The sequence below is a fragment of the Hypanus sabinus genome, chromosome 11 (assembly GCF_030144855.1).
Source record: "Hypanus sabinus isolate sHypSab1 chromosome 11, sHypSab1.hap1, whole genome shotgun sequence".
NCBI classification, from domain to species: domain Eukaryota; kingdom Metazoa; phylum Chordata; class Chondrichthyes; order Myliobatiformes; family Dasyatidae; genus Hypanus; species Hypanus sabinus.
In genome coordinates, this window is record NC_082716.1 from 38313540 (window position 1) to 38327103 (window position 13564).

At 39.9% G+C, this 13564-nt stretch overlaps 2 protein-coding genes across 5 annotated transcripts in view; one reads left to right on the forward strand and one right to left on the reverse strand.

Moving 5' to 3' along the window:
* Window positions 1–1865: 1865 nt before the first annotated feature.
* On the reverse strand, window positions 1866–12902 carry mmachc (metabolism of cobalamin associated C). Its single transcript, XM_059984159.1, has 4 exons — window positions 12813–12902; window positions 9492–9686; window positions 6945–7097; window positions 1866–3006 (listed from the first exon to the last, which is right to left on the reverse strand). Exons 1-4 carry the CDS (start codon window positions 12882–12884, stop codon window positions 2713–2715), a joined length of 714 nt encoding a protein of 237 aa, XP_059840142.1. The 5' UTR covers window positions 12885–12902; the 3' UTR covers window positions 1866–2712.
* Window positions 12903–12943: 41 nt separating this feature from the next.
* LOC132401862 (uncharacterized) overlaps window positions 12944–13564 on the forward strand; it is a 48284-nt gene continuing 47663 nt past the window's right edge. For 2 of the 4 annotated variants that reach the window (XR_009514729.1, XM_059984155.1), the window contains exon 1: window positions 12944–13022. The gene's annotated coding sequence lies outside the window, so the exon portion shown is untranslated. Of the gene's footprint in view, window positions 13023–13066; window positions 13254–13564 lie in introns of those variants that run through there. The other 2 variants (XM_059984157.1, XM_059984156.1) reach the window with 2 other exon arrangements.

Genomic DNA, 13564 nt, shown 5'->3' on the forward strand with positions numbered 1-13564 from the left:
CAACCATTTCAGCCCTGGGATAAAGCTTCTGACTATCCACATGATCACTGCCTCTCATCATCTTACACACCTCTATCAGGTCACCTCTCATCCTCCGTCACTCCAAGGAGAAAAGGCCGAGTTTACTCACCCTGTTTTCATAAGGCATGCTCCCCAATCCAGGCAACATCCTTGTAAATCTCCTCTGCATCCTTTCTATGGTTTCCACTTGCTTCCTGTAGTGAAGTGACCAGAACTGAGCACATTACTCCAAGTGGGGTCTGACTAGGGTCCTATATAACTGCAACATTATCTCTTGGCTCCTAAGTTCAATTCCATGGTTGATGAAGGCCAACACACCATATGCCGCCTTAACCACAGTCAACCTGCGCAGCTGCTTTGAGCGGCCTATGGACTCAGACCCCAAGACCCCTCTGATCCTCTACACTGTCAAGAGTCTTACCATTAATAATATATTGTGCCATTATATTTGACCTACCAAAATGAACCACTTCACACTTATCTGGGTTGAACTCTATCCGTCACTTCTCAGCCCAGTTTTGCATTCTATCAAGGTCCCGCTGATATTGTCTAGGGTAAAGTAGGTGTAAGTATTAACCTCATCTCATCACCATCAGCACTGTGAATGTGGCATACATGTCCTGAAAATAAACTACATTTACTCATCTAGGCTATCTTAATGACTCTTGCCAGCTCTACCAGACATACAGATTTAATTTAAATCACATCATCCTGGCTTTGAAATTAATTCATTATCAGATTTTAGAGCCAGTGATACTGTCTACTGACACTGTGACTGCTATAGTTCACGTAGGCCGTTCACCACAGGCTTCTCAAAAGCAAAAGAAATGCATTATAAATATCTCACCAGAGATGCTCAAAAATGAGATTCTATAAATAAATACAAGGTCAGGAATGGTAAAAGCTGACAAGGATTAAGTAGGTTGACTGTCCTGTTACTATGTCAGGGCTTATTTTGTGTTATTACTTCCAATTACTGTTTTGAATGAACATCCTTGAAAAGCAATCCCGAATATAAACAGATTTCACTTTTTGTTAACAAAGTCACCAAAAATTACTCAAACTATCAGCTTTCATATTTTCTTTGCACGCTCTACTTGTTTCCTTAACTGAGAAATAGATGTCCAAATTAAATAGTATAATCATTGTTATGAATGTACCACAGCTCTGAGGGGCCGAAGGGTGCGGGGTAGCCTCCTCCTTTGTGAGAATCGCAAGATCACTATTGATTTGGGTCAGGAGACCCAGGAAATGAGAGAGAGGCGTGCGGAATGTCTTGTTCCCCCGGCGATATAAAGCTACGGGAAACGGCCATCGTCTCTTGGAGACGAACTTGTGTATTGCAATACTGTGCTATGTGGAAGCCCTCTGGCAAAGTGGGCTGGTTGAGGGAGGGATTGCCTCACCCCAACCTGATTGGCATCTGAGACCCTGTGAGTCAGGATAAAAGAGGGTCTATGGGAACAGCCCCCTTAGACGCACCAGAAGAAACGCTAGCGATCCTGTAATAGTGGAAGCCAGTGGGGAGGCCACGTGCGTTCGGTTCCATTTGCCCGGAACTGGTGCCCTTTACCACGGAAAAACGGTTTTTAGCTAACAACGGGGAAACCAACTCCCAACGACTCGAAGGATTGACATCATAAAAGGACTGGGGCAAGTTTTAAACCCATCTTTCTCTCAAACCAAAACGAACGAACAGTGACTTTTATATTTCCATCGGACAATACATTATCCCCTAGACAACGATAGAGCTATTTCTTATTGATTATTATTATAACCGCGAGTTTAGATTTAGTATTGACGACGTATATTATCTGTATGTTTGCATTGATTTTATTTTTGTGCATCTTTATCAATAAATACTGTTAAAAATAGTACCATCAGACTTCAACGGACCTCTCTATCTTTGCTGGTAAGTGACCCAGTTACGGGGTTCGTAACATCATAAAGAAAAAAAGCATTTTAAAATATTATATTTTATAGCATAGATTAATACATTAAAACACAGGATGAATACATAATACATCCTCCATAAAAATAAACCCACTTTATTCCCTTATAAAATAATTCACAAAGAATATGTCTTAAAAACTATTTTTCAATCTGAAAGGTCACTTCTGTTCCTCTCCTCACAGCCACAACCTGATTTGCATGTTGCTAGTATTTTCTACTTTAATGCTATATTTCCCTCATCAGCCATATTCCTGACTTTCAGCTTTCAAGTTAGCCTTAGTTACCTAAACACTCACCTCCTGATTTCTATTTTATGTCTTTTATCTCTTTCAAAAATTTTGACAGCCACTTTTTGATTCCCTTCACCTTGTCCTCAGCCAATAGTTTGACAATGAATTAAATTGAAAGTACATGCAATTTCCTCCAACACCAGACTCACCCAACCTTTAACCTTTTCTAGACAGTCATTCTCAAGCACATATCAAATTTCTGACTCGGGCCATCTCTCCATCTGCAGCCAGCTGCATTTTTTTACTCATTAAATCTTAATAAACGGATTTGGTTCATTCTACCCAAACCCTTCTAGACATCCTGATTGATCATCACATTTGTACAACTAATAGTGTGAAAGCAAATTCTTGGTATGTAGTATTGCTTCAAGTTTTCACAGATATTCTTTCTTTGTACTCTATGTAAGATTTACATGCTTTCTATTATCTGACTTTCCTCTAGAACTCATTAACAATCACTTTTCTGTCTAAGCAGTTTAAATCTTTCAGCAGGTAGTGTAGCAAAGTACTGCCTTTGTTCTTCGGAGTACCTTTCCTCTACATCAATGATATCTCTGTAGGTCCAGTCCTGCCAGTGAAAATTAAACCTATTAAGCAATTCAATCTTTTTTTCTTCCGTTGAAACACAGTCCACAGGCAACGTTTGCTCCAGGGATGGGTCCTGGACATCTGGAAATATCAGGACTCCTCGTATTGCAAACCAGCCTCCGTAGCGTGGATGAATGCAGACCCCGTATATTTTCTATCAGGAAAAGATAAGTATTTGTTAAAAGGATGGCATGCATTGATTAGTGCCCTGATCTCATCAGATTTAAACCTCTAAGCTAATTGAAAGATAACTAAGAAATACTTATTGGAGTGGTTCAATATTTCAACAATATTACACTTAGTTATTTCTTATTAGGACATAACTTGTCTATAATTGGCATTTCTTCACAAAATGGAATAATTGAGATGTAGGCACAGAAGTATTTTCTTCTACTTTGTGTTACATGTCCAACCTCACATGTTGTGCCACCATAGCGCTCTTCCAGTTTAAGGGTTGGCTTCTCCAGATATTGCCCTGCTAACTATAAAATGTTTCTGTAACATCAAGCATAATTCTAAGCAGATAGTCAACAAAAGTTTCCCTCATTGCTAGGATCAAAAGTTAACATGTACAAGACATCACAAGTTTAAGTTTAAACCCTGCACATCATAAGCAAGCTATTTTGCAGTTTCACAAAGAACATATTATGGTTAGGTGGGGTTTTTGTTACTAAGTACAGGCTATGTTGGATAATCTAAACAATTTTAAATCTTACGATTTCATAAGAAATTGTCAGGCTAGGACATATGTATCATTAAGTAACTCAGTTAATTACTATGATACACCTTTTGTGATATTTATGCAAGTTACTTTGTCATGAAGAAGAAAAACTTGATTTTACAATCTCACATTGTCTCGCAGTGGACAGCTAATTTAGTCATGTCACCATTGTAATGTAACAAGACAATCAAAACAAAAATCTTTAAAAAATAATGTAACATATTTTGTTTTAATGTTATTTAAGGGATAAAGAATGGTCAAATAGCTAGAAGCCTATTTAATAAGCACAATTAATTGTTTGCCTGTATTTCTCCTTCCACTGTTTTGTTTAAAATGTTTCGCAGGATCTTTAGAATAATGTGTACATTTTTTTCCATCAATTCCACAAGACATTAATCAAGACTAAATTGCATTTAAAGAATACAAAGGGAAAATACCTGTAAACACAAAGACCCAAAAACTTTCAGTCACATTTGACAAAGAATGTGCAGACTTTTTATCTTCATGAGTGAAGCGACCTATACTTGGACAGATTGTATTTGAATTAGAGGAGTACCAACATTCCAGTGGGGAAATTTCCTTTTGCTACCAGGAATAGTTTAAACTAGACTGGCAGGGGCATGAGCCTCAAGAGCAAAGTCAGTGAAAAGACAGCATTAAAACCTGGAAATTAGAATAGCCATGTTTACAGTAAAAGGGCAGATGGGACTTCTGCTTTAAACTGCATCTACTTCAATACATGTAGTGTAACAGGGAAAGTGAAAGAACTGTGGGCATGGATTGCCTCTAGGGATTGGGATATTGTGGCCATAAGCAAAATGTGGCTGAGAGAATGGCAGGACTGGCAATTCAAAATTCTGGGATACTGATATTTTGTGTGATAGGGGAACAGGTAGGCATGAAGGGACTGTTGCTTTTTGATAAAGTGTTTCAGTGCTTAGGTTACTCTTGAGGAATCATCTGAGGCCATTTGGGTAGAACTTAGAATTAAGAAAGAGATAGTCATTCTGGAAGGACTATTTTATGGACCCACAATAATTAGCTGAAACTTGAGGAACAGACAGAACATATAATAAGTACAGCAGCTTACAAGCCCTTTGGACTGTGATGTTCTGTCAACCTTTTGAACTACTCCAAGGTCAGTTTAACCCTTTCCTACCATAATGCCCTCAATTTTTCTTTCTGCCATGTGCCTATTTAAGTCTCTTAAATGTCCCTAATGTATCTGCCTCTATCACCACCCCTTACAGCACGTTCCATACACTTACTATGTAAAAAAGCCTACTTCTGATATCCCCCCCTACTTTCCTCCCAAAACCTTCAAGTTTTGCTCCTTATATTGATGTGTCCAGAAATTTCATGCAGTTATGATAATAGAAGAGTTGTGCAAGAGAAAAATATCAATTTTTCAAGTACGCTTATTATCAAAGAATATATAAATTATGCAACCATGAAATTTGCTTGCTCACAGATTTAATGTCCCATTATGGACTGGCTCACTCAGAGGGTAAAAGGCCTGGTTGGGGTGAAATTTGTGCGATGAATCCAAGACAGTTTCCTCACACAATATACAGAAGAGCCTACTCAGGAGGGAGCGATACTGGACCTTCTCTTAGGGAACAAGTCAGGAGCAACTGAAGTGGCAATTTGGGTCCAGTGAATTGGATTTGGCAGTCAGGGTTACAGATAATCCCAATAAGTACTTCAGTTATATGAACAGCAAAGGTGACTATGGAAAGACTAGATCCTCTTTGATTATCATGTGTGGAGCCAAGATTTTTAATGTACATTTCTCCTTGAGGTTTAATAAGGTAAATATAATGAATGCCAAAGAAGTGAAGGTCTTGGATCATATGAGGAAGAAGATTTCTGTAACCTTGAAGCAAATTAAGGTGAACAAATCCTCAAGACCTGACCAAATGCACCTCCAGATCTTATGGGAGTTCAGGGAAGAAATTGCCCTTGTAGAGATATTTTTTTTTCCCATTATCCACTGGTGAAGTACCAGAAGCCTAGAGGGTGGCTAATATTCCATTGTTCAAGAAGGACAGCAAAGACAATCCAGGGCACCACAAACTGGTGAGCCTGGCTTCTGTTGTAGTGAAGTTACTGGAGGGAATTCTGAGACACGAGATCAAGGGTTATCAAAGCCTCATCAGAAATACCATAGTTTTGTGCATGGGAAATCATGTCTGATTAATCCTTTGGAGTTTTTTCCAGAGATAACAAAGGGAATAGAGGAAAGTAGGGCAGTGAATGTCATTCATTGGTGAGACCACATTGGGATTATTACTGGTTACAGAAAAGGCATAGTCAAGCTAAGATGAAGAAGATAATTGAGAATTTTGCCTGGACTAGGTAGGACATACTAGATCTTTTGACATTCCCTGGAACATAGAAGAATGAGAGTCGACCTCAGAAATTTATAAAATCATGAATGATAAAGATAAGGCGGATGGTCACAGTCTGTTATCCAGGGGTGCGTAATCCAAAACTAGAGCGCACAGATAGAAATTAAAAAGGGGAGAGATTTAAGAGACCTATGAGGTAAATCCTTTACACACAGAAGGTAGTGAGTATCTTAAGTTTGTTATAGCCGGGTGGGGGGGGGGGGGGGTGGTGAGATGGTGGGATAAGGTCCCACTACATATTAAATGTTCGGTAGATGAGGCTAGTCAGTCATAGTTGGCAGCTCATCTAGGAAAAGGAAAACTCTGATCTCAAATATCTGATGCCTTGCAGCTATACCCACCCTCACAGGGAAGGCTTTGGGAGTAAACCCAAGGAAAAAATCCACAGTCCTACGTTGAGTTCAATGCTTACTGGCAACTCCTGTGATGCTGCTGGTGCCCACTTTATTGGTCTGTGCTGTTCCTTTGGATTTATCAGCTGTGAGGAGAGCAATAGCTTGCTCTCTGTATTGTACTGCCCTGGCTTGCATATCACGCAGACAGCTGGGACGCAACTTCCATGGTCAACACAGACCAATGGAGGGCCTCATGAGTACCTAGAGTGAATGCAACATTTAAGAGGAATTTGGATAGATACGTAGAGGGGAAGGTTTAGGAGGTAATGAGCTGAACACAGGTAACTGGGACTATGGTGCTATGGTCTGCTTGGACCAGTTGGGCTGAGGGGATTGTTCCCTTGCTGTATTACTCTATGACAATGAGTGAGTTTGTAAAGAAGAATATAGGAGAAGTGAGAATAGATGTCTTAAAGGATGCAGAATTACAAGAAATCTGAATTTGGTTCACTGATAAATTAGTGCATGAGGCAAAGGTTATAAAAGCTGCATTTTGATTAGAACATTTAAAATGTAGCAATTCAAAATTCAATTAGCAGAAGGCAGTTGTTTATTTTATTCTTACTTTTTCTCCCCAGGGGTTTTGCTGCACATCCTTCATTTGGTAATAATAGGCTGCTCCAGCCACATGCGCAGCTGACTGTACTAGAACCTTAGGCCTTCGATTAGGAAGCAGTTCAAAGTCATGGATAGTTACAATCTTCTGCTCAGGAAAATTCTAAAGCAAGTAAATAAGAAAACATTATTTTCTTCGTGCCAGATAATTGGCATTTATTACTATACACACACACACATACATACATACACACACACACACATACATATATATATATATATATATATATATATATATATAGCGAGAGAGAGAGAGAGAGAGAGAGAGAGAGAGAGAGAGAGAGAGACACACAAAAGGTAAAGGGGTACTGAACATGGAACAAATCTGTCACCTTAACTGAATAGAGAAGTAGTCATTTTAAGAGAAGCTTGGATAGGTACAGTACAGTACCCCAGCTACAGATGTGTGCCCAAGACTTTTGGATAAATGGTATGGAGGCCTAAGATCTGTGTGCAGGTAGGTGGAACTATGCAAAAAACCAGGCTGGCACAGACTAGATGGATGAAAGGGCCTGTTTGTGTTCTATGACTCTAAGTACTTAATATTTTATAACAATGGAGATTTGTATTGTACCCCACCAATCAATCTTTATTTTAATCATAGTTGACTCTGCTGCTTTTTGCCATTGTCCATGAAATCAAACCATCACTCATCTTAACCATCTCTACACACCCTTTCTAAGGCCAACTTGTCCCCAACTCATCTCCTTTCAGTTCCTGATAAAACATGCCTTCTTTCTGATCACCAATGTCAGGTTCACTTCTTTATTATGACGACACCCTCCACTCTAAAAACTGCCATCCTATCTTCAATCACATTTTTGAAGTATAGTTATTGCTAATATCAAAACACAAGCCAACTTTCAGAAATCAATTTCTGATAAACACCAATATCTTTCATATATCAGGTGACAGATACTCCCCAAATTACAAACATCAACTTATGTATAGCCAATACTTTGAAGTGAACATTTGGGAGACTGGTAGTCCTGGTTCAGGCATTTTTTAGTAGAATAGAATCCTATTAGGACTAGAGAAGACCTGCAGTTTCAACCCTGGCAAAATAATCAATGTACTTCCATTTCCATATCATCCAACCCTGATTTTGATTCATTTTTGTCACATCTGGACTGAAATATTCCACCAATTAACTGTTTCTTTTCCATCAACTTCAGCTCAAATACAATTCTCGCTCATATCTAATTCTGCACGAGGAAAAGATGGCAGCGCGACACAGCGCGCAGCGGTCACTCCGGGATGATTATCTTATCTGTCAAATAGGATGCCGTGTACAATCCTGATTTGATGGAGACGGATGTGAGAAGCACAGAGGCACATCTGGTGAAATTTCTGAAATGCCTGTTTCGCTGCCGCTGCCACTATGCAATCGAAAAATCTCCGGAGAGGAAGGCCCCGAATCCTTGGCTTTGCCTGTTGCTTGGTGGCCGGGGACGGGGTCGAAGTGCTCAGCAGAGATGGTGCTCGGTGTTGGAGGGCTGGTCGGAGGCTCGAAGTTTTCGGACGGACTCAGAGTTGGCTGTGGTTGGGCGCTTCCAGGGTGCTGTATCCGCAAGGTTGCGGCGCTGGAGGTTCATGGCAGGAAGAGTTTTCCTTCCTTTTACCGTCTGCGTGAGATGATGGCCTATCGGGGACTTTCAGACTTTTTTTTAACCATGCCCATGGTCTGCTCTTTATCAAATTACGGTATTGCTTGCACTGTTGTAACTATATGTTATAATTATGTGGTTTTTGTCAGTTAGTCTTGGTCTGCCTTGTGTTTCTGTAATATCATACTGGAGGAACATTGTATCATTTCTTAATGCATGCATTACTAAATGACAATAAACGAGGACTGAGTGTCCTCACAATCTAATCTAAGGTGCCGACTGAATGTGTGCTGGTTCAACTATTCCCTGCTTCACTCTCCCAACTCAACCCTCAAAAATCCATTTCACAGATTTAAAATTAGAATTCCTGAACTTAAACAACTCCAAAGCTATCACCCCCTATAATCTTGATCCAGCTTTGCAAGTCCCTATTCAGAAGTCAGCTTTATTCATTTCCTGTCATTTGCCCTTCAAGTTATTTGGCTTAATTTAAGATTCCATAAAATGGCTAGTTTCATTCTTCTCCCAAGAAATTCAATAAAATCTATTTACCCAAATTAATTTTTAGTACTTCTTCCAGCACCACCTTCAGAAAAACATCCAATGCTCTCATTTCCCCAGCACATGAGCAATTTTATAGACAAGTAGTTACATGGAGCAAAACACTCAGAGAAAGGCATTTCAGTTAAAAATATCAATTGTTAATTTTACATTTAAACAAAACAATGAATTACATCATTAAATTAAACACATAATTAAAATTAGATTATTTAATTTTCCTTTAAGCTCAGGCAATCAATAGTTCGTGGTAGTATCCGTTATAAATGATTTATAAATCAGTTTGTTCAGAATCCCAAGTTTAGTTAGAAAAAAAAGCAGAGTTTCTTTACTTTCCTCACGAGAGAGAAATAATGGGCAACACATTCATCAATAGGATCCCGGACACCTGGTAACTTCATGATTGCAAGGAAGGGTTTGAAGGCTTTCTCAAACATCTGGGGCGTGCTGAGAATAACAAAGGCCAAAGTGTCATCTGGGTACTGCAGGTGAAAGTGAGGCTGTACCACAGCATTATACCAACAAACCTGTTAAAGGAAAACAAAACAATCAGAACATAATGGGGAACCAATTCAAACAGCTACAAAATATTAAAACAAATCTCAGATCTTCCGGTTAGTTGCTAACATGATGCATGCACGACCCAAACCCTCCCCACAATATAATGTACAAATCACATGGTCACTTGCTCTGTAGACTTCACGTTTACAATGGCCCTTGATAAAGTTGGCTCCAGTTTCATTAGCAAAGGCCTAAACACAAATACCATCATGTAGTAAGAACAGAATAAGCCTTGCCAAAACAAACAAAGCACTTAAAAACTAACTCTCAGTCAACATGCTGTTAGAAACCTTAGTGTCTAAATTAATTACATTTCAATTAAACAAACGATAGTAAGAAAATTGTGTACAAGTTACCCAACCTATCTTTGTCCTTCATCGCTGCTTTCATAGATTGAACTAAATACTGTCGCCACTCCTGCATCAGGTCTAGTAGGGCGGAGGTTCATAATGCAGTGGTGGGGTATTGAAGCGGCCTGGAGCTTTACAGGGAGAATTACCAGAGTATAGTTGCAATATCCCCAGTGAACAACAGTCAGGATGCTTGTGCCTTCCATACCAATGTAAACCATTCCAATCCAGTGCAAATCACGTGCAATCTGTCTGTCACATATACAGCCACTTAGCATTTCTCCCAACAGATTTACCCACATACCAATTTAGCCAACAATAATCCATTAACACACGGGGAAAACTAGTTCTAAATCACATAACAATAGGAGAAAAGGCTAAGAAAGAAAGACTTTAAAATATTTTTAAAAAGAGGCAGAGAAGTATTGGGAGGGAATTCCAGCACTAAAATCCTTTGCATCTGATGGAGGTACGATTATATTTTGCAATGCAAAAGCATCTGAATTTAAGAGGTATGCAGGTATCTCCTTGCTGAAAAAGAATTAATCTGCGGGACCAACATGAAACTATTCAAGCTTTGATATCTCTGCTCCAGAACCAAGATCATCAAACCTCTGTCACTGATAGAGTATGCAGATGATTCATGCATACATATACAGTAGTCAAGGTTCATGTCATCAGTGATTGCTTTATGTAACTGCACAAACAGGTGGGCTTTCACTAGCCTTCTAAAAGTCCTCCACAAATCTGCTTCTGCCATCCAAAGTAATGAAGATCCACAATGAGATGCTCGAAAATGTGGATTTCTTTCTATATTTTGGAAGCTACCTATTAGCAAAGGGAGCATCCAGTGAGCTAAAACAGTCTGCAGATTGAAGAAAGACATATTCAAAAACAAACCTCCACACCCACTCTAAGCTCAATGACCAGAAGTGATTTTCAAGCTGCTGCAGACGTCAGAAACACAGAGACACAGTCAGCTCCTCAAGCCCAGCTGAGATATTAGCACCTTGCAAAATTCTCTAAGTGGATTAACAGGATTGGCAACCCAGCATCAGTGTTCACACCCCGGCCAACATCTCCAACATCGAGACTCTTAGAACCTGTTGCTGTGTTCTTCGACTCAGTGCTGACCATGATGCTGATTTAAACTGTGCACCTGCCTGCATGTGATCTATATCCATCAGTTCATTGTCTGTTAAAGAGTTGTAGTTATACACCACAGAAACAGGCCCCTTAGCAATGTTCCCTCCAATTTGTAACGACCAGCGTGCACAAAAATCTTCTGCTGTGCAATTTTGTGCAGTGACAACAATAGGTGCACACTGAATTATTTTTCTCCCAAAAAAAATGTAATTAAGCCAGTTCTAAAATTTGCAGACAAATCATTGCAAACTCCACCTTGTCAACACTGTCCACATCAGAAACTGGAAAAGGAAATGTGATTGTGTATAATCATGAAATACACTTAACACACCAATGAGGTAGAGTTGGTGTGCAGTTTAAATTCCTTTGAGTGCTCGTAGCAAAAGTGCATGCTCACACCTGAGCGTGAACATTCCCCAATAGTCCAGCTCATCCATGCCAACCAAGATGCCCATTTAAGCTCATCCTATTTGCCAACATTTGAGCTACATCCCTCAAAATATTTCCTACCCGTGTACCTTGCAATACCCTATTCACGTGCAGATCTAAATGGCTGTTAAACATTGCTATCATTTCTGCTTTCAGCATGCTCCAAACATCGACATTCCTCTCTGCGCAAAAATCAAAATCCTCAAATGTCATTAAACCAGGGGTTCCCAACCTTTATGCCATGGGCCAATATCATTAAGCATGGAGTCCATGGTCACCAGGTTGGGACCCCCTGCTATAAACTCTTTCCCCCCCCCCACACACACACCAAAATGTTCTTTAGTATTTGACACTTCCATTCTAGGAAGAAAAAGATTGACTATCTTGCCTTTCATTATTTTATATGCTTTGATCAGGTCACCTCTTAGCCTTCTCCATTGCTCCCAAGAAAATAATCCAGGAAATATCAAAGTACGCTCTCTCTGGAACTACCAAATTATTCCTATATTGAGGCACACAATATTTTAAATGTAGCCTATCCAAGGTTTTATACAACTACAATATGGATTTAAAATGTTTATGTACAACACTCTTACTATGAAGGCAAGTAGACTATACACTTTCTTTACCATCCTATAGACTTGTATTGCCACTTTCAATAAGACATCACCCCAAGATCCCTCTATGCATCAATACTCCTAAGAATCAGATCAGGTTTATTATCACCAGCGTGTGTCCTGTCATTTGTTAATTTAGCAGCAGCACAATGCAATACATGATGTAATAGAAGTTATATCAGCAATCCCAGCATTATCCTTGTAGAATACCATGAGTCACACACCCTTTGTTTCCGACAGCTACACCGGTTTTGAATCCTTAAGGAAAATCATCTTTCAACTTCTCACACGAGAAGAGTTCAAAGAAAACACCGCCAATGACTTCTCAAAGACTCTTCGCAAAAACGTAGTATTTTGCTGTGGACGGTAAAGAATGAAAGTTACGAAAGAAAGAGCAGGGAAATACAGAATACGGTATCTCAGCCAAGAAGAACACATGCCAGCAACCCAACCACCTGCAACAACCTCATGTGTAAGCCCCGGAACTCAAGCCTTCCTTGAACCTCAGAAGTCAATCCTTCAACAGCTCATGTCATAAAGACGTACTCACCCTGAAAGGATTGCACTGAAAACCATATGGACTCAGCAGTTCATCCAACCGGCGCTGCATTGAAGCCGACATGACCACACACCCCCGTGACGCCACATCCGGTACACATGGAAAACGAGCGACTGAAACTACACTTCCCAGAACACCCTTCGTTGCGTGCGGCGATGTCAATTTAAGCGACGCAAGTTTAAACTGGGTGAAGCTGTGGTGGTGAGTAACTGTCGTAACATTTCAGTGGCCTTTTCTGAAGATGTAAGTAGCGTTGCCTCCAACGGCTTCTGTTTGAGAAGATAGACAACGTTGGGAGATTTCGCAGCAGCTCGTCGGGGTTGTTTTGAGCTTCCTGGCACTGGAGAGTGGTCGAGTTGCCAAAATCCCCCTCAGTGTCTCGTCAAATACGACGGACAGCCGGTAAAATGGGGGTCATGGATGCCAGTGGAGGTTCAGGTTTTTCATTAACGTTTATAATCCTTCCCTTCTATCCTATACTGCCCCAAAGAAAGTTCTTGGCCCGACTCTTGTTTACATTTTCCTTACTAACTGTGCTTCATCCTTCTGTAAAGACTCCACTGATGGCCCTTCTATTGTTATATTGGCCCTTTCCTAAAACTTAAAATACTGCCATTGCGTTTCCAATGATAATTTCTTGTCTCTCTTCCTCACATTCCCCTAACCATTATCAGTCCACCGCCAAGTCTGTTGTAACATAATTTGCAAATTTGAGGGAAGTTTCACGATTATGCGTTGATACT

Coding starts and splice junctions, on each gene's coding strand:
- mmachc (XM_059984159.1), bottom strand. CDS start 12,884: ATGTCGGCTTCAATGCAGCGCCGGTTGGATGAACTGCTGAGTCCATAT. Junction 7,098..9,491: donor ATTTCTCTCTCGTGAGGAAA/GTAAAGAAACTC, acceptor TACTTGCTTTAG/AATTTTCCTGAGCAGAAGAT. Junction 3,007..6,944: donor AAAACCCCTGGGGAGAAAAA/GTAAGAATAAAA, acceptor TTTTCCTGATAG/AAAATATACGGGGTCTGCAT.